This window comes from Struthio camelus, chromosome 3 (genome assembly GCF_040807025.1).
Source record: "Struthio camelus isolate bStrCam1 chromosome 3, bStrCam1.hap1, whole genome shotgun sequence".
Taxonomy (NCBI): domain Eukaryota; kingdom Metazoa; phylum Chordata; class Aves; order Struthioniformes; family Struthionidae; genus Struthio; species Struthio camelus.
The window spans coordinates 84,340,134-84,360,630 of record NC_090944.1 but is presented as its reverse complement, the minus strand read 5'-3'; the positions used below and the strand labels follow the sequence as shown (position 1 = coordinate 84,360,630).

Here is a 20,497-nt window from a genome sequence, read left to right as displayed (position 1 = left end):
CATGTCACAAATACAAAATAGGTTTCTTCCTGGCAGCATATTTTTTCATTTCAGAAAATGGTAAATTGTGAAGCAGAGGCTGTGATTTGGAAAAATTCTTATGTTGATGGCTAACTTTAACATGAATAGTTTTTTTTTGAAGGTAGTTGAATTTCTGAAGCAATAGCAAAATTTGATTCAGCTAATTTTTGTGTGTATTTACATATAGCATGTGCACTAATGTTTTAGCGTTTAAAATAGGGCAAACTATATAATTTTTTTAAAGTATCTTTCACAGTGCTGTCATTCACCTTTTCTTTTAACACAGAAATTTGAAGGTCTCTTAGGTAAGAGCCTATTATCAGGAGCTAAGAAATCCTTTTTGCTTATGATGTTGACAGTAAATTCACCAGGATATGTGGGTTTTTTCTTTTCTTCCTCCCTTCTTCCCTTCCTCCCTCCCTGGTTGGGGGAATCGAGATGAAGGCATAACCTTAAAACAAGCTTTATTGAACTGATTACATATTGGAACAAGTACAGTGGACACTTGCAGCTTGGTTGTGTTGACACAAATCAATTGTAAACAGTTAAGATGATAATGACAGCATCCCAGTTAACATAGTAGTGGAGCTGTTCGGCAGCTTCAGTTGCTTCAGCAACTTATATCCACACTATGAGAGCTTCAGGGATTGGTTTTGAGGTTATTTAATAGGTTGATCAATACAAGCCATTATATTATATTTTCTGTTTTTGTTTACAGAGGCTATATATGTCTTTCTTTCTAATATACTGTAATTTGTTGTTATACCAGCGTTTTGAGAATGCTGGACAGTCAGTTGCCTTAATACTGGCACAGCACCAAACCTAAATACAGCCTCTTCTTTTTTTTTTCTTTTTGGTTGCTTTCTTGATATTTTCTTGGTATGTACCTGTTAGGGAAATAAGTGTTTTCCAGGTGACTTTTCTGGACAAGTAGACACAGTGGTGTTTTAAACTGTCTTTTAGAAACTTTTAGTATAAAAACACTGATGATTAGATACAGGAGTACCTTGACTTTGGACTTCTGTTCTACTCTTGAACATACCAAGGCCTCAATTACCCTATTCAGAACTTGAGATATGAATAGAGTTCCTGTGATGGTATTATGAAATTGAAACCAAGGTGCTGAAAAGTTGCAGCTCGGGGAAGCAGATCTCCTCAGAAAAGCATTTAGATACATACTTAATTTTAAGAATGTGTTCAAAGGCAAGTATATACCTGAGTGTGAATTGGGAAGAACTCTAAGGAAATATTTCAAGTTCAGTCAACACCTAACAGAAAATACTATTTATACGTACTGAACTAATAGGAAGTAGATATTTGTCTATGAGCTTTGTAAAAAGCACATCACAAAGGCATGTTGATGCCAGATATACATGGCAGAGAGAGTTAGGCCTAGCAAAGATGGAGAGAAGCCGACTGTGGAGACCTAGGTCAGGCTCAAAGCTGGAACCGTCGCCGATGTGAAATGGGGCTTATATGACCCAGCACGTGTGCTTTCAGATAGAGCATCTTAAAGTGTAATGCGAAGAAGGGCCCCAGGCTCTCACTTTGGAGACACCGGTCGCCCTGCAGAAAAGCTGCAGCCAGCAAGGAGCCAGGGCAGCAGCGATCTTCCACCGCACAGAGAACTCCTCTGGTTTTCACGGGGCTTGGGCAGCCCCTGTCCCTCGCTGCCCACCCCCTCGCTCTCCACCTTAGGCCCAGCCATCCCTTCCTTTCCCTTTCAGCCTTTTCTCTGCTCTCCTGCTTCACCTTCTTTCCTCCCTTTCCACCAAGTCTTGTCTTTTCTCTTTCTCTCTCAGTGCATGGGCAAGGCTTCCTCCCCCTCATGGTACCCGTCCCATCTGTTTGCCTCTTTGGAGCAGGGACCTTCTGTCCTGTGTTTTTACACCACTTAGTGAAACAGGGCTTGTTCTTAGCTGATCCTAAAAAGAGGATAAATCATCACAAAACTGAAAAACTGAAGATAGCCTGCTCCTTTTAGTGAAAAATGTCATTTAGAGTCATTATTTGTGAGCATGTACATCTGCATGTGAAAAAGTGTGTGTTAACTTTATTTTTCTTTAATAAAAACAAAGATGAAATGAGATGTATTCTGTGCTCATTATTGTTTAATTTGCTAACGTGACATCGTTTTGTTTTCATTATTAACTTTATAATTCTTAAGAGGAATGTGGTGATCTTTTCCACACAACTTCTCTAATTAATTTTCTCACTAATCCAATTCAAATTTAAATATTTTGTGAAGCAAGAATGTACAATCATTCTGACAAATGATGTGCAGAAATAGAAGCAAAACGTAGCTCATAGAAAGGAGTCTGAGATTTCAGCAGACGTAAGGGAATGTGCCTTTTGACTTACATGGTGGATTAAATGATATTGCCTATTGAATCTCCCTATTATGTGAGTGCTAGTGTAGAACGTGGTCTAAAATCAGAGACCTATTGGATGAGTGCTTGAAAAGTGATTAGGTTTTTCATTTAATGTTTACCTGTAACACATTTAGATCATTGTATATATTCTGAGATGTGTTCAGAGTATGCAGTGAAGCCTGAAATAAAAGCTCTAAGGCTTTTAACTTTTGAAGTGTTTTTGCAATATTTTTACTGTGCTATAGCAGCAAGAAATTTTGCATTTTTACCTTATTAGTGTACCTCTTAGCTTCAGAATCAGAGTGAACTGATACCCATCACACTTAGAGAAAATCAAAAGTAAGTATTTCTAGAGTGTTAAATATAAGTGGACTATTGTCTAAGCTGCTTAGTGATTTTAAAATGTCAGGGATCTGAATAGCAAAAATCATGTATTTTGATATAAGAGCTGAGGAACTTTTTTTGTCTTAAACCCTGGTTTGTTTTATTTTTTGTTCTTACCGTGTTTATATATTTGTTTCCTTAAACTTTGATTGTCTTGTTCTTCTGTAGTCACCAGACACAGACAACCTGTTGGGATCATCCTAAAATGATTGAACTCTTCCAGTCCTTAGGTGAGTGCATTTCTTAACATTAACTGTTATGATATATACGGTGTTCACTCTGAGCTGTCTAAAGCTTGCGTGTGTCTGCAAACCATGTCTGAGTTGCCATGGACTGTATATATCAAAGCATTTCTCGCTTTGTGATCAGACATGCTTTGCAAGAAACCTACTGCCTTAATCATGTGATTTATATTCTCTTTCAGTAATTTTAATTCTGGATGCTATGCTGTGACTGTACACGTCAATGTTGTATCTTGTTTATTTATTTTAAATCCACGTGGGATTGTCCAAGGATGTAGGCTCTGTATATATTTAAAGCAGGATACACAGCCTGCAGGGAACTAAGTTTGGTAATATATCACAGCAGCTACGCTATCAATAAAGGCTAGATCGTATTATGGTACAGCTAGTTCAACATGCCCTGCTAACATCTACGTTTACTGTGAAACTCCCTCTCTAGGGAGTGGAAGGATAAAATGCTATTAAGTGAGGGAAAATATTACTATACCTATCAGTTTCTAAAATAGATTGTTTATGGCTGTCCTTTCTGTCCTTTCATCTGTCTGTCCTTGCCAAAGCATTGTTAACAAAATAGTGGCATAGAAGTCTCGGGTTAAAGAGCCAACTTACAACTTTTTTCTCACTTACTGTCACCTCTGTTGTCCCCTTCTCAGGCATGATGTCTGATGGATTTGTAAACTCTCTGAGAAACACACTTTATTCTAACACTTTCCAGAATCTAACTCTCTACGCTATATAATATGTATGTGCATTACATGTGCCACGATAGTAGTGTTATCGTTTCTATTGTGGCAGTCTCTGGAGGCCCTGGCCTGTCAGAGCTGGGAAGCTTTCCCTGCAGAGGGGGATTTTTAGAATGGGTCCCAACTTCTCAGTTTTTTTTATTTCTTCAAATATGTTGTATCCTGTCTCTCCTCTTCTTTGCAGTGAACTAATTTTCCAATGTGTAGGAATGTGAAAATTCGTATGTAAAGTAAATTTATGGCCTCCGTTTAGGGCTGCTCACCTTTCTGTTCTGTTATTTCAGCTGACTTGAACAATGTACGCTTCTCTGCCTACCGAACGGCCATCAAAATCCGAAGACTGCAGAAAGCACTGTGCTGTGAGTTTGGCCTTCAAGGCAGATTAATCACTTTTGAACAGTACTTAGGGAAGGGAGGGTCAGCTTAAGCCAAAATACGTTAATGTTGAGCAAGGGACCTGATATATCCTTGACAGATTATCAGTAAGTAAAATGACAGGAAGAATTCCCAATAACAGGTATCCTTGTCACACACAAAATCAGTGGATGAAAAGAAGGAGTGGGATAGGTAAAATGAAATGATATGCTCATTGATAATATTTTGAGAAGTGATGGGAAAACAAATATTGACCCTCTGTCTGTCATATGCTGTTCCTGATACAAGCTGATACAATCCGGTGTGAGATGGTTTGAGCTAAAAATCTTCATCTCTGACAAACTTCAGTAGTAGGCTATTTTATGATTCTTAGATAATAAAACCCTTGCTGGGGTGGGGAGGAAGAGGTGGATGGGAGGGGCAGGTTGTACAGAGAAAGGTGCCTGCATGTTCAGTTCTCCTGCTCCGCCAGCATGACTACCTCACCCTGGTGCTGCCACGTTGCCTGCAAACTTCAGCTGTCTGGGAGGCTACACGATGTGAGATGCATACAAAAAAAACCTGTGTTTTGTTCAGTTAGTTGTAGCTCTGTAACTTTTGTCTGTAGTTTTTTGAAGAGACGTTAGCTGCAGCTTCAGCATCTAACTCACTAAAAGTCTTTGGACTTAGTATTTTAGACTTCTTAGTTTTGTGAAGATACAGTTGAAAATATTTCTTGTCATTGTTTGGCTCATATCTATGTGCAGCACATCCTCTCTCCTCTTTCTGTAATGTGAAACATTTTTGTATTACGTGAAACTGTGTTTGAATGGCTCCAGTCTTCTGGAAAAAATCCAAATCTAAATATGAAAAGTTAGGAGGCAGAGTATGCCATCGGTTTAAGATACTTGACAACAATGGGTTAATTCAGGTTGCAGGTTATGGCTTTCTCACTAATGCATATGTGCTCACTTAGCAGTGTTCACAGGTGAAGTTTCCCCTAGCTCCAGGGGGCTTGATTTCCTTCCAGCCTTGGAGGCAGCAGCTTAACCTTGGTGGTAGCTTCTTGGCTGGTCTTCAGCTATGCATTATACCAAATGAAGCTGTGCTGGAGATACTAGCTAGTTATTCCAGAAAGCTGGAGCACAGCTATGCAACAACACACAAGCTTTCTGGAGTACCTCTCACCAGTGCTTCATACTCTGTGCAGGCTTCTCACAGAATTTGAAATCAAGTTTGAGGTCTTCAGTTCAAGTCCTTACATTTTAGAAAAAACAGAGCTTGCAATTTGAAAGTCTGTGTGGTGATACTAGATGAAAAATTTGTGGTTTTTTGGTGCAGCACAAAAGCCTAACACTTCCTTGTGCAAGAGTTAAGGCTTGTGATCCCACTTAAGGCTACATTTTTACCTCCCAGCAGACCTACAGAGCATTATGGACTTTCCATTTATCAGTGCACAAAGCATAAAGTATGTATCAACATGTACCTAAAAACAAGAAAAAATGAGAACAAAAAAAATGCAGAAAACCAAGTTCTCCTTGTGCATGCAACTCTCCAGGGAAGAGTGAAAAAAGAAACTGCCTGTGATGGATGCTAATCGTGCTGCCTATTGTGTTCCTGACAGGCATACAGATATTCTAGTGACCTGTATAGAGCAAACTTTGCGTTCATTACTTCTAAGAAGCTTTCAGAAAGAACATACTTCCTTTCCTTGCTTTTTCTGCAAAATGGATCAATTTTTGTAATAACAGCATTCACAGGTTTCTAAGTGCTCTCCTGTTGAAGTGAGCGTTGTCTCCAGTTTACAGGGGAGGGAGGGAGGAGTAGGAAAGAGAGAAGCAGTAAGAGGCAAAGAGAAGATTCCAGTTGAAAAGAGCCAGGAGTAAAACTGTAGTCTCCCCAGCTCCAACCCGCTTTGCTGTTTATGAAGCTGCTCACTTGTTCTCTGCTTCTCTTGCTCTCTCTCTCGCTCTCTGCCTCTGCCCCTCGCTCTCTGCCTCTGCTCCTTGCTCTCTTTCGTGGGAGGAAGACTGAGAACTTGCTTTCCTTCAGCATAGCAGCCAAAAAACCTTCATGTGCATATTTAATCGAGGGTTGGTTTAATCTGTATGAACACAACAGTGTGGGTTTTAATGAAAGACATTACGGACTATCCACAAAGCAAAAATGCTACAAAATTTTCCTGTCTTTGAGCACAAACTCTGTATGTTCTGGCACAATTTTAAGACCATTTTAAAAAACATAATAAATGCTGTTTGCTTAGCAGATAGTTTCTTGCCAAGGAATAAGTGAAATTCTCTGACTGCAATGATTCTCAGCCTCCCTCTGTTCCATGAATGGGTGCTGAGATAGCCAAAAGATAACATCTGCTAACATTGCCCCCTTGAGGAAAGGGAGAATGATTAAGCTCTATCTAGAATTCTTTTGTTGATTTTTTTTCTTGTTTTTGGTTGTTTCTTTTAATGTAGGGACAGAGTTGTCTTCTGTGCCTGTCGTTCATTCTCTGGTCAGAGTTACTTTAGTAATCTTCCATTGCATTTCCCGTAATTTTGACCATGGATGACTTTTAAACGTGTTTAGATGCAAAATACTTCAGAAGGGCTTATGTGCTAAGGCAAAGAGAGTGTCAAAACAGATCACTAGAAAATGAGGTCATCGTAAATTGTAAAATGTGACAAATTGCTGTCACAGCTGCAGTATGTATATGACTGAAAAGGCCATTTTGGTGCGGGACTGCAAGGGCAAGGCTGAAGCAGGGTACACAGTCCCAGTTGCACTTGATAGGTTTTGACTTTGCAGTAAGGACTGGTAACACAGTATTAGTACTATATATTAGCAGATTCAGGAATATATCATTTCAGAGCTATGCTTTGGAAAACTTCACTGATGCAAAAATCTCTCTTGTAAGTCTTTACTGTCAGTAAGTGTCAAAAAAATTATGATTTTGAAATTCTTCTTCCCCTCCCTTTAGAAGCAGGCAAGTAGAGCCATGTTTCATCTTGTTCTGATTCCTTCTGAAGGTAGATTCTTGCAGAGACGGATACATGTGCGTATGTATGTACATGTATTTATTTTGTAGAAATCCAAGAAAGCTTGCAGGTTGGAAAGAACAAATACTTGAATAGCTTTTCTGTCTCAGGTTATGTGGAGCGCACGTACCAAGAGCATTTTTGTGCTGTAGCATAGGAAGAGTGGGGCCAGAGAGAATTTTATGCTGCAGGTGTACTCAGCAGTCATGTAACACCAGGCTCTGAGTATAATATTTTATTCTTGCGCAGCAAGACCTGAGCTCATTTTCAAGAAATTATTTTGCCCCAGACACTGAAGTGTAGCACTGGAAGGAAAAAAGGGAACAAAAATGCTATATATGTTCAGAATTCTGTCACTGAGCTTCTTTAAGTGATGTAAAATTTAAGAATGCTGATAAGAACAGCAACTGCACAAATCCAAGGAGTGAACACTGAGGCACACTGCGCTGAAAGGAATAGCTGGGTAGACTTTCGTCTGTCAGCAAGTCTTTTGCAGGAGCTGCTATCATTCACAAGGTCTTTCTAATACTAAAGCTTCACAGCAATGCGTACCTAGTTTCTGTGCAGCTTACAGCAGCCTCAGATTTGCCATTAGCAGCTGCATGTCATTACTCCCTCCTGAGTCACTCACATACACCTGCTTGAACCATGCTGAATGACGTGGTTTCTGTTTATAGCTTTCCTTTGGGAAAGTCTCCTCGCTATAGAAGGGAAAGACGTGACCCTAATGTTCATCCATTTGGATAACTGGAGAGTTGGTCATTCGGCGTATTTGAGCAGATGCAGACTGATACTACAAAAACGCACTAAAAGCTGTATGCAGTGGGTTTTGAGCCAACAAGGGCATGTGAGTCTCAGATTAGCTTTTCCCCATCTGCATAAAGATAGTTCAGTTAAAAACTTTCAGAAATTCAAGTGTAATGAGAAAATAATGCCTCTTTACACCAGACCAATGAAGTGGCTCTGCTAGTGGGTAGACCCTACCACAGTAACCTTCCATATCCAGAATTCATTCAGCTTAGCCAGGTGAGCACTGAAATAAGAAAGCGAAGAAATAGTTCCCTTAGGCTGCTCTCCATCAGTGCCGTCATCCAAAAGTATCAAGCTTGCTTAATTGTATAAGTATAGCAGCAGAGTTCCCTTTTAGGAAGAAAGTTACTGAAAGTATCTTTTCCTACTGCCTATTGATTCCTTTGGCATCATTAGAATGTGAATGTGGGATCCTAATAGTGCAGATTAAGTCATGAAGTTTGGCTTGCTCTACGATCTGCTTGTATTGCAGTTTTAATGCAAGGGTGAATGTGCTAAGCTAAGCCAAAAGGCTACAATAGCCTGGCATGCCAAAGCAATGGAAGGTTGTACTGGCTTTAAAAAGAAGGGCAAGTCATCAGTGATACCAATCTGTTTTAGGAAGCTATTTTTAGCAAATGTTAAGTATATTACAAAAACAGGTTGAAAAAAGAAAACTGGTTATAGTCAGAGTTGTTTTCCCTGAAAAGTGGCTTGTTCTTCTGTCTCTCCTGAATGCAGTATTTATGTGATTTAATAGCGTGTTACAGCTTTGCACCTGGTTCCCCAAAATAAAATAGTCTGTGTTCCACTCTATATGTTTTAAATATGCTTGTGAGCTATTTCCAGTATATATATTTTTTTCCAGCTGCTGTAGAGCATTACACAGCAGTGCACTGCAAAATACTTTTGCTACCTCAGGTCACAGAATCACAGAATGGCTGAAGTTGGAAGGGACCTCTGGAGATCACCTAGCCCAACCCCCCTGCTCCAGCAGGGTCACCTACAGCAGGTTGCCCAGGACTGCGTCCAGACACTATGGAGTATCTCCAAGGATGGAGATTCCATAACCCCTATGAGCAATCTGTGCCAGCGCTCAGTCATCCTCACAGCAGGGCAGTGTTTCTTAGATTCAAACGAAACGGCCTGTGCTTCAGTTTGTGCCCGTTGCCTCTCGTCCTCTCACTGGGCACCACTGAAAAGAGCCTGACCCCATCTTCTTTACAGCCTCCCTTCAGAGACTTATACACATTGATTAGATCGCCTCTCAGTCTTCTCTCCTCCAGGCCCGGCTCTCACAGATTGTCCTCACAGGAGAGATGCTCCAGTCCCTTCATCAGCTTAGGAGCCCTTTACTGGACTCGCTCCAGGAGCTCCTCATGTCTCTTGTACTGGGGAGCCCAGCACTGGACGCAGCACTCCAGCTGTGGCCTCACCAGGGTTGAGCAGGGAGGAAAGAGTCACCTCCCCTGACCTGCTGGCAATACTTCTCCTAAGGCAGCCCAGGGTCGCGTAGGCCTTCTCGGCCACAAGGGCGCGTTACTGGCTCATGGTCAACTTGTTTTCCACCGGGACCCCCAGGGCCTTCTCTGCAGAGCTACTTGCCAGCTGGCTGGACCACAGCATGTACTGCTGCATGGCATTATTCCTCCCCCGGGGCAGGACTTGGCACTTCCCTTTAGGGAGGGAGTTTTCCCATTGGGTCAAATGAATGGCAAGGTAACCACAGTTTGCTGCAATCAGCAGTCTGCCTTGTTTGATAAGTACATATCTGGCATTCATTTGCAAGCCCAAGAGATGGGACAACACTTTAAAAGAAAAAAAGTAAACAAACAAAACAACCACAAAACCTCCTCCAGGTCTGATGCTGTAAAGGTGTCAATGAGGGAGACCAAGGAATGTGAGGGACTGCTTCTCATTTTACAATGATGTTAGGAATGGTAGATTGGGGAAACGGGATTGGGAATGTATCCTCCTTTTGGCCTATAACCTTATGTTACAGTAGATGCTCGCTGACTTCTTGGCAGAATTGGTCATGGTGGTTAGCCTCGCCTTGCTGCTGCTTTTTTCCCCTGTACTTATTTTCCAAGTCAAGCTAGACTTACCTGATTTCCACAGACTGCCCTTCTGTGGTCCTTATTTAACATTATTGGTGTAGAGCAATTTACAACACATCTGAGATTGTCATGTTTCATTTCCTGTAGGAAATGACATTCATAGAGTAAATGCATTACTGCCTACCCAGAAACAGCTCAGAATGTATTTCAGCTTCTTATTATATACACTGTAGCAAGCATACTGATATATTGCAGCTTTTTTTTTTACTAAAATCCTCACTTTTTCAGTCAAAAAAAGTCACTAAGTATTATACCAGCCTTTTTATTCATCCTTCCTTTACATCAAAATAAGTCCCCTTTTCATTATGTTTTGCAAATGAATTAGAAGAGCTCATTAACAGCTTTTTATTTTCACCGTACAATAACCATATTTTCACAGTTACAGTCACTCTTTTTTATGGTTTTAGGGGCAAAACCATCAGAAGTGAATAGCACCAGTAACTGGTTATAGAAGCACACGGGAACACTTTCAGCTTGAATCTTGAAGATGAGAAAGGAAATGTAAATATTTTGCGTGAAAGCATAGCATTTAGTGTTCTGGAAAACTTCCATACGCAAATTCCCTCTGTCCCTCTCCCCAGTTTCTTTTAAGTCTTCATTTAGCAACCACTGTTCAGTTAATCAGGCCTCAGTACCTTCTTACTGCATTTTAGAGAATGTTGTTACCCAAGAATTTGCTTTGCTTTACATTTGATCAAAAGTGGTAGTTATTTGATGTAATTCTGCTTTTTGGTAAATGCAGAGAGTTCTCTAAACTCAGTGGACTCCCAGTGTGTACATCTGAAGTGAGAATTCTCTAATTATACAGGCTACTTCAGTAGCTTTTTAAATGTTCTGCTGAGCTCTACAGTGTCATTATGGTTTTCTTGCTTATTCATTTTTTAAAAATATAGTACCAAAATGCTGTTGACTCCTTGTAACAGAGAGCAATTCTTCACCGTAATGTTCCTGAAGGGAAGCTACTTCTTGGCTAATAGCCTGTCTGCAGTGTTTGCTGCGATAAAGTGAGAAGTCAGGGAGCAAGCATTGTGAATCCCAGATGCTCAGGCATCTGTATTCATCCATCTTTTTTTAATTCTTTTTTTTTTTAATTATTATTATCTCTTATTAGTGGACCTGTTGGACCTGAACATAACAAGTGAAATTTTCAAACAACACAAGCTGAATCAAAATGACCAGCTCGTTGGTGTCCAGGATCTGATCAGCTGTCTCACCACCATCTACAGTGGACTTGAAGAGAAACACAAAGATCTGGTGAACGTTCCTCTCTGTGTAGACATGTGTCTTAACTGGCTGCTCAATGTATATGATAGGTAAGTAACACGTTTTTATTCACAGTGTGTTCCCCAGGAATTTAATGTAGTATTAACAAAGTATGTATTATGGAGACAGAGCTGGTAAGGTTTGCACGTGTGACATGTGAAAAGTGCCAGACTTGCAGGACTGCGGTATATTTTTTTCTGAGTTACTTTCTGGAGGAATTATTCATAATGATAGAAAAAGGATAGAACTTCAAGTTCTTTAATAAAAAAAAAATCATATCTCTTGATAATTTTGATTTAGTAAAGAAAGTGCAGTTGCTTGAATGAGCTGTTTCTTATGCTGTCCTGCTCAGATACACTGCGGTGCTAAATGTTATGCAGGATTTACACTGTTACCATAGAAACATGAAATAGTATCAGGAGATGTATAGGTGGGTAGAGCACTTGATATGCCTGTTTGGTGTTTGCTGCTTAAGTTCTTTTCCTAGTGTAAATGTCCCAAACTGCCCAGAATGTTTTCCAGTCAAAACAGATCTTTTCCTGCCACAAGCAGTGACAGTTTTGTTATTTATTTTACACTTAGTTACCTGCATGCTGTAGTCTTGGCTGAGGTCCCTGTGCAGAATCCTGCTCCTGATGGTTGTTTAGGTCTCAGCACTGGAGCCTCCTGTGATTCTGGAGGCTGAACAGTGTCCTGGCCCCAGCTTGCTTCCAGTATATGCAATTCCCATCTCGTACCATTTCTCAGCACTGATGCTACATGATCCACCTGCCCTGGTCCTGGGAGCAAAGCTGTATTTCCCTGGTGGTTTGAGAATCACCTCAGGAGTGTTTGGGGATGCTTGCAAGGAACTCATGGCTTTACCTAAGCAAGCATCCTCTATTTTTAAAAAGAGCACCAAATCTCAGAGGACATGAGAAATTCCACTCCGACAGCCCCTTGCATTTTTGGCCAGTCCTTTCTGAGCAGGCGGACACTCCTTTCTTCTACTGCATGTTCAGCTCTGCCCTCCCTATCCTGTCACACAGTATGTCAAACTCTATGGACCTACAATCAATACATCTTTCCCTGGTTGTGTTTCTGCAGTCTTGAGTTTTTCACACGTTTCTCTTAGTTAATTATGTTTACTCTTCTGATCCCCCTCTGAGGAATCTTTTCCCAAATTGGAAAAAGATCTGATTTCCATCATCTCCTCCAATCCCTGTAATATATATTCTTATATCTCCTTATTTCAATCATTTCAGATTAATGACACCCAGACTATTCCATAGTTGCTTGAAGACATGGCAGTGCTATAGGTGGGGTGGTCACCTCAATCTTTCTAGTAAAATACATGCTGTGGTTCAGAGATATACACAGAAATCGAATCAGAACTTCTAAGATGCATGTTTGATGTCCAAAATTTTTTCCTTTCTTCCTATTTGAAGATGAAAGAGTTATCAGGGAAATTCTTGTAGTCAGCCTTGCAAAAGAGAGCCGTTACATCTTGAGCTATGTGTAATATGGTCACTGTATTCACTCACTCAGTCACTGCCAAATTCTAACAGTCGTAGTGGGTTGGTTGGTTGGTTTGTTTTAGAATTACAGGCCAGTACTCCCATACTGTGTAGGGTGTTTTGTTTTGTTTTGTTTTTATATTGGGGGTGGAGAGGGAAGGGAGTACCCATGACCATTCACCACTTAAGTGGTGACTGCCTGGTGTGCTTTGCTATTACAATACTTGTTTTTAATATTGTGACATTTCTATTAATTGGACTTTTTATCATTACTACTGGAAGTTTGGAGACCCCATCAAATAATGACTGGGGCTTTTTCCAGCAAGTATTTCTATTTTCCAGTGCTTTGTATTGTAGATGAAAAAACAACATATCACTAGCAAATACAGTGGTAGATCAAACGTGTTGCTTGACTTAAATTTTGTTGGACGTTTAGAATAAGAGACTTCATAGTGTCAGAGAATTTTTGTGCTTACTAGAGATTTTGTTTTGTTTTGTTTTAAATTGATCACTCATCCATTGTTTTTTCTTCTGCTTACCCTTGTTTCCCAACTTCAGTTACAAGTCAGTGGTTTATCTGTCCATATTTAAAATGCAGGTAGTAAGCAACAAACGTTTCTCCCATTCAGTAATTTTCTTGTTATCCCCATTCCTTATTGATTATTATTTTGAAAGCATTAGTAGAGATAGTTCTTCAAGCTGATGAAAAAGACTTTAATCTTCTTGCAAACTTTGAAAAATGGAAGATGAATGGTTCTTGCAATAAAATTACTTTTTACAGTATGTTTCCTTGCTGCCTTTCAAATCTACCCTACCAAAAAAAAAAAAAAAGCTGAAAGAACAGGCACCAATTTTAAACTGCCACTTATTTTAAATTGGCCTTTAGAAGAGAACTAATTTGTCTCCTGGCATTTCCATTGTTTATTGCCTTGGTGTTACACATACACATATACGGTGTTTCAAATCATTAAACTGCCTGTATAAAGCATCTGTTAGTTGCATGCTATTAACCTGAGATCTAATTAGTAATTCACAGATTGAAGGCGAACCAGGAAGTTCTTCAGACTTACCTACAGATGTCTTTGGCACTAAAAAGAACCAATTTATTTTTAGAAATAGTAGAACAGCAACAAGATCTGTTGTGTTCTGGTATTTTCTGACATATCAAGAATGATTCATTCTTCAAGCTGAATAGAAGAGAGAAACAGATTAAATTTACTGAGTGACTTTTATTTCCTCAAGGACTTAAAGGTTGTCCCAGGCAGCAGCATCTGCCTTATAAACGTTTTTCAAATTTATAGTTAGTTCTTTGTTTTGATTAGTCCAGTGGGTTATTTTTAATACAGCTAATACAAACAATTAATAGAAATTAGTACAAACAGCAAGAGCTATGAGAGAAATTGGTAGCTCTATTAAATCATTTGGCCAGGCTATGTTTAAATCATCCAGAATCAATAACCAGCTGTTATTGTTCTGGACTATATTACAAATTTTCTAAAACCTCCAAAAATCATTTATGTTAAAATGGGATGAATAGCTTTCAGGGCTAACAGTATAACTTAACACCCCTTGAAATCAGTTGTTTCACATATTTTAAAGTCTGTCATAGGTAATATAGAGTACCTGCACTAACTGTGAGTGATAACTTAACTTTATGCTGATGGTAGCTGATGGAAATTTTCTACGCGCACTCCAGTTGCGTTCACTGTGTTGATGATAGGTGTCTTGATTCGTGGGGGAGTTTGTGGGAGCAGCTTGGCAGACTATGATAGTAATAAGAAGGCCCTGTATAGGGAAGGAAAATGAGCTCTTTAGCCGACTCCTCCACGTTTGATCAAGGGAAGACATCTGTGGGGACCTTCAGAGATCTAATAATATGCTGCCTCCTGTTTCTACATTATGTAGATTTTTGTCCATAGCACAGCACACAAGTCATCTTGTCGCAGCAAATTTTCTGTGGTGGTGTTGCAAATGAATGTAGGGAATCGGATATCACTATGATGGGAGTGTTTGGAAGACCAACAAATCAGACTAGTTTTGAACTTTAAAGCTAAAATTTACTAAATCCATTCATTAACTGCACGCTGCTTGCTAACGGTTAGTTTTTACATATTATTACTCATTGTCACAATGTATACAAACTGTTAGTCTTAACACTTAACATTCTGAATTAGCTGTGAATATACGATACCACAAAACTAGTGTTGTATAGTTAACGCTGGCAGCTGCAGTCCTTGCTGGTCCTTAATTGCAGAGTCAACATGATCAGACTCGAGAGCTCTTGGATGAGAGGAGTCATAGCCAAAGTGGGATTGTCGTCTTTCTTCTCCAATTTTTTTTGCTTATGCATGATGTTTTTATGCTGTTGCCATCCCTCTTCCCTTGAGGGGTTTCCTCTGCTCTTGATAACTGTTTATCTGTTTTTCTGTTGACTTGCCAGTCATCTTTCTAGTGTATTAGTATCTGCAGTCTCTTGTACTTAATCTTGTCTTCTATCTGGCAGCTTTTGTTGCTTGGATGCCTCCTATGTGCAACTATTCCCATCATTGTTTGCCCCTCTGGTCACATTGTTCACATAGTTATATAAAATGTTTATATATTATGTTTGACTATACCATCATAATGTTACGGAATACCTGCACACCATTGTTGGTAACAATATTATTTGTATCCTGATTAGTATAGTTGTAATTTATAGGTGTCACAGGCCTCTGTTTTGACTATGGCATAGACTGTGTTTGACTGTCAAATTAAGTTTTGTTCCCATTCAGTGCTGCTGAAAAGCAGTATGAAATTCTGTGTTAGAGTGTTACTTAGAGAATGGAATAAAGTTTGCATATGAGGGTTGCATAACTATGAAAAGGTTTTGGAAAGTTTGCTAAACTCATTTTCCTAGAAAGATGTATCTTCAGGTAATTTAACCCAGTATTAATTTCCTAAGTTTTTGAGCAGAAACAGAAATGTTAGTTTTAGGATTTAACAATCTGTTCTGCAGCTGAGGCCTTGCTGTGGCCAGTCAGTGCTAAAGCATGTTATATGATTTCGGAGTACTCCTCCCAGCTCTAGTCCTGTGTTATAGTGAGGTTGGGATTATAGTTTGTATTTCGTTTGTTTGGAGCTCAGCTGCTATAGGATCGGAAGGGGAACTCATAAGACATGGTGACAAGACATCATGTCTCAGATCTTCATGGCTCTGTTGCCTGTATTACCTGTGTGATAGAAGACCTTTCTTCTCCTCTCTCCTCTTCTGCTTCCTTTAATTCCAGTATCTCCTGTAATAAGATATAGGATAAAAGTCCTTTCCCTTTCTCTCTGGATACCATGGCCATTTCTTGCTCACCTTCTTTTTCTCACTCGTTTATGTTATTGTAAGGCAGTGACAGTCATCAATTATAGTATAAAGTAGTTCTCATTCCCTGCATCTGGGAATCCCTGCGTCTGGGTCTCTGAGGCAGCCAAATGGTTGCTGTCTGCTTGGATGGGGAGTCCAAACTATTCAACAAAGTTGAACGTGCTCGACTCCTACTCCAGCCTCTCTACCCATGCAGCATGGTACACTCCCATTCCCTTGACCATGACCTCTCTCCTTGACCAAAGAGCCTAGATTAATGATCCCCCGCTAAGCTGGTCCTCTCTGTGTTGTATGCCTTCATCCTGTTCTCCTATTTATCATGCCTGGAAATGATATGCACCTTAATTTTTTATTTTTATTTTTTGATGAAAGTGCAGTGGGGAGAGTTGTAGCACACTGAGGTAGAGCCTGCCTGGTTCATGCAGATACAACAGAATCACCTAGAAAATCACCTAGAGAAATGGGACTTTTTTTTCTCTTCCCCTTTACCTCCCTTTTTCCTCCTTCCCTCCAATTCCAAAATGCTTTTGTTTGGTGAAGGAGAGGAATGGCAGCAGCACGCTGTAAGGGCGAAAGGGCAATGGATCCTTAAATTTTATATTGCCTGGAGAGAGAGAGGGCCTCAGATATATCCAGTGGGACAGACAGACTGTTGAGAACATGAAAAATGCTTCAGTCAAGCAGCTATAATTGTTTTACCATTTTTTTTCTTGAAGATAGGTCAAAGGCCAGTAATGCTGGATTCTTATACTGCTTTTCACTTTTTCATTGACCAATAACTGTGCTCTAAACTAGTTAATAGAGATGTAATGATTTGGGTTCCTCTTCATCAAGATCATAGTGAATAATACCTGAGCTGTTAAAGTGATCTCATCAATTGACTTTGCAATGATAAGCATGCTTGTATTGCTGCATAGTTTATCTTAATAGTGTCCTGGCACTTCACTCTAGATACTTGACCCCTGCATTTTGTATGAGTTCAAGTTTTAGGAAGCTGCCTGATACTTCCCACTTTAAGGCCTTGATTTTAGGTGTTTCTACACAAAGCACAACTAGATGGTTATGCTGCCATTCAGAGGCACCTTTACAGAACTAGATAATCTTCAGAGGTCCCTTCCAGCATGAGTTATTCTGTGATTCTGTAAGCTGGATTAATTTAAATCGCTGAATTGGAAATGTCCATGCCACAAAGCCTATCTATAGATTTTTTTTTTTTATTCTTAATGTACATGTGATTTTTGCCATAACAGTTAGCTGTTTCCAAGGTAAAGGCTGAGGAGAAGTACGTTACTCTTTAGAAAAACTTCATATTGCAGGCTTTTAAACTCTGGTTTGTAATTTAATGAGGGAATACTCTTTGTGCAGAGGAAGTCTCTGTAACAGCCTGCTCAAATCCGGAGGAGTTTGAGGCCTTTACATACATGTCCTGACTTTAAGCTACACAGTTCTCCTGAGTTTCCACCCTTAATAAGCAAATGCTGTAGTCAGTCCTGAGTTAAATCGAACCCAACTGAGTATTCTACTTTGTTTTTCATTTGAATACAAAGTTAAAACCTAGACAATCCTGCACAGAGAAAAATGGCGAAAGAACTTTATCAAGATTGCAAAATGAGCCATTTATGAGTCAGGATATGCCAGAATGATGTCATGTCTGTGATTGAAAGAGGTAATTTGAAGCTAAGCTTGAATGTATAAAATAGTTGGCACTTTTATAACATTCTGGAAAATTGGCTCCTGATTTTCAAACTAGGTAGTAAAAGTAATGAATGCTTTTGATTAATTTGGCAATAATTTCTCTCTACCTCTATTTCAACTTGTGAAATAGAGAAGATAATACTGCCTAGTCTCACAAGATTAGATGATGGTTGTGAAGACAAATGCATTAATATTTGTAAGGCACTTGACTAATTTACTGAGATCCCAGGAGTAAATTAATAATTTTGTATTCAGCACAGCATTTGTGGAGTAAATTAGACAGCACACCATACATTGAATGGGGAGGACAGAAAAAGATGCCTAATAACTACTCCAGAAGTAATTAAAGGATATATCACTGTGCATGACAAAAGGGAAATAATGTGTGGATGATGTTAGTTCTAGCATTATCTTACTTGCTGGTGAAGGACCCAGCTAACCTTTAAGTACAGGGATTTCTGTGTAATTACATACAGTTTAACTACCCTTTTTATGATCTGTTTGCCGTGTCTGATCTGAAGACAAATTGCATGGTGTTTTTCAGCCTTTGAGGGCGGAAATTATCAGATAAGAATCTGTTTCTCACATTGAGCTTTTGAACTTTAAGATTGTCCTTTTCCATGTGTCCTGGTTTTATTGCTTTAGTATCTGTTTGAATAGTGTTTTCCTTGCAGGCTTAAAGTCACATACTTTAGAACCCATTTATTTGTTTTGAAGTTGCTTAGATTTCTGGGTTTTTGAATTTGGTTTTTTTTTGTTTTTTTTTTTTTCCATTTGAGCAACATGAGCCTGAAGTCACACTGTTTGGAAAGAAGAACAACTGCACATCTTCTGATTACTGCATGCATTTGGCTGTTTACATTCGTGTGGGTGCACATGTACGTTGTAGCATTTCAAACATAAAAAAATAAAGTGAACAAAAAGAATGAATTTCCATGGTATGAGAATTCAGTTTTATTTTGCAGTCCTTTTTTCACACTGCGAAATAGGCTTTCTTGATGTGTACTCCTGTGTACTCCTGTGTACTCTTTTTTATGTGTAAATCACATTATCAAATCATGCTATGAGTTTTACAGGGCTAAATCTCAACCCTTTTGGAGTAATGTGAATTGTTCTGACATGTAAACATGTAATAAGCGAGTTGGACTTTTTTAAAGGAAGCATTCTTGACGTGATTTGCAATGTTAATTTGTTTTGAGATTTGAAGTACAATTGAAGAACTCATCAATGGCTTTCCATTTGGAACAGACTTGAGTAGGAATGTAATAAAATTAAACTGTATTAAATTGCCTACTCTTTGTAATTTCAGTGGCCGAACTGGAAAAATTCGAGTGCAGTCCCTGAAGATTGGTTTGATGTCCCTTTCTAAGGGCCTTCTGGAAGAGAAGTACAGATGTAAGCAAGAAAATATTTTATAAAATGTTTAATTTATATAGTTGTCATGTGTAATAATAATGCACATCATAACAAAATTTGTAGTTTACCATTTCTTATGCCTATGTCAAGATTTGTGTCTTGGCTGGAAAGTATTGATGTCAATTATGTACCATCATAATGCACAGTATTGCACTCCGTGCAAAGCAAAGGAGAATGTTGCTATATAGAAGCTAGAGAAGTGTTCTATTTTACTATCTCTGCTTGAGTCTGTGTTGTTCAAAACAAAACAGTGCTTTGTGTGTGTGTGTATACCTCTCTCTCTATATATATATATATGTGTGTGTGTGTGTATATAACTGTGTGTGTGTGTGTGTGTGTGTATATATATATATATATATGTAAGTATGTATATGTGTGTGTGTGTGTGTATTCAGTTTATGGAAACAATCAAAGAGGTAGAAGTTGATTTGAGCAGATTGGTATGTCTGATAAAGCACAGAAATAAACCTAAATTACTAAACTGCATTTCGTGATCTATGACAAAGTTGAGGTGCGCTTTGAAAATACTCTTCTAGTACCTTTCTGCCAGAATTGTACAAGGAAAGTTTAAATTATGATGATTTAAATAATCTCACAAGTTTGAGAAATTCTGAGTAATATAAAGCGGTTTGACAAAAATAATTGCAGGAACAGAAGAGAATCAAGTTTTGTGGCAAAGCCTCATGACAAATATAGAACAAGAGACAAAGTATATTAGAGCATCCTAGGTGATGGACGGTTACATATTACGCACATAGTCTTAAAATTACTTTTCTTCGCAGTAGTTCCTCGACACATTCAGAAAAAGCATATAAAATGTGTAGAGACAGTATTATCATATACTTCTGGAGCTCTGCAACAATTTCTGCTTTCATTAAATGCATTTTCAGGTAATCCTGTTGTAATCAAGCCAAAGTGCCAGGTATCTTATGCATTGAGGCATAATTCAAGATCTGAAGCACAGCCCTTCCCAAAACTTCATTCTTTAATTTTTTAATGTAATTTGACATACCTGTGAATTTAGTCTGTAGCTGTAGGGGTTTGGGGGCATACCTTTGTTCAGTAATGACAATTCAGGAGGTAATGTGCCATTTGGTGCTGTTGCAGATGAGCGTGGAGAGTGATGCACTTCCTTCATAGGAGAGAAGCAGCAGTATGTTTATTGATATAAGACAGTGGTTTAACAAAGATCAAAGGTGAATAAGACAGTGATTTATTTAGGTT

At 39.0% G+C, this 20,497-nt stretch overlaps 1 protein-coding gene across 8 annotated transcripts in view; it reads left to right on the top strand.

The window, feature by feature from the left end:
- UTRN (utrophin) overlaps window positions 1–20,497 on the top strand; it is a 402,533-nt gene that overhangs the window by 326,240 nt on the left and 55,796 nt on the right. For all 8 annotated transcript variants that reach the window (XM_068938835.1, XM_068938836.1, XM_068938837.1 and 5 more), the window contains 4 exons: window positions 2,946–3,007; window positions 4,047–4,121; window positions 11,163–11,364; window positions 19,167–19,252. In XM_068938835.1, the coding sequence (XP_068794936.1) occupies window positions 2,946–3,007; window positions 4,047–4,121; window positions 11,163–11,364; window positions 19,167–19,252 (425 nt within the window). The remainder of the gene's footprint in view (window positions 1–2,945; window positions 3,008–4,046; window positions 4,122–11,162; window positions 11,365–19,166; window positions 19,253–20,497) is intronic.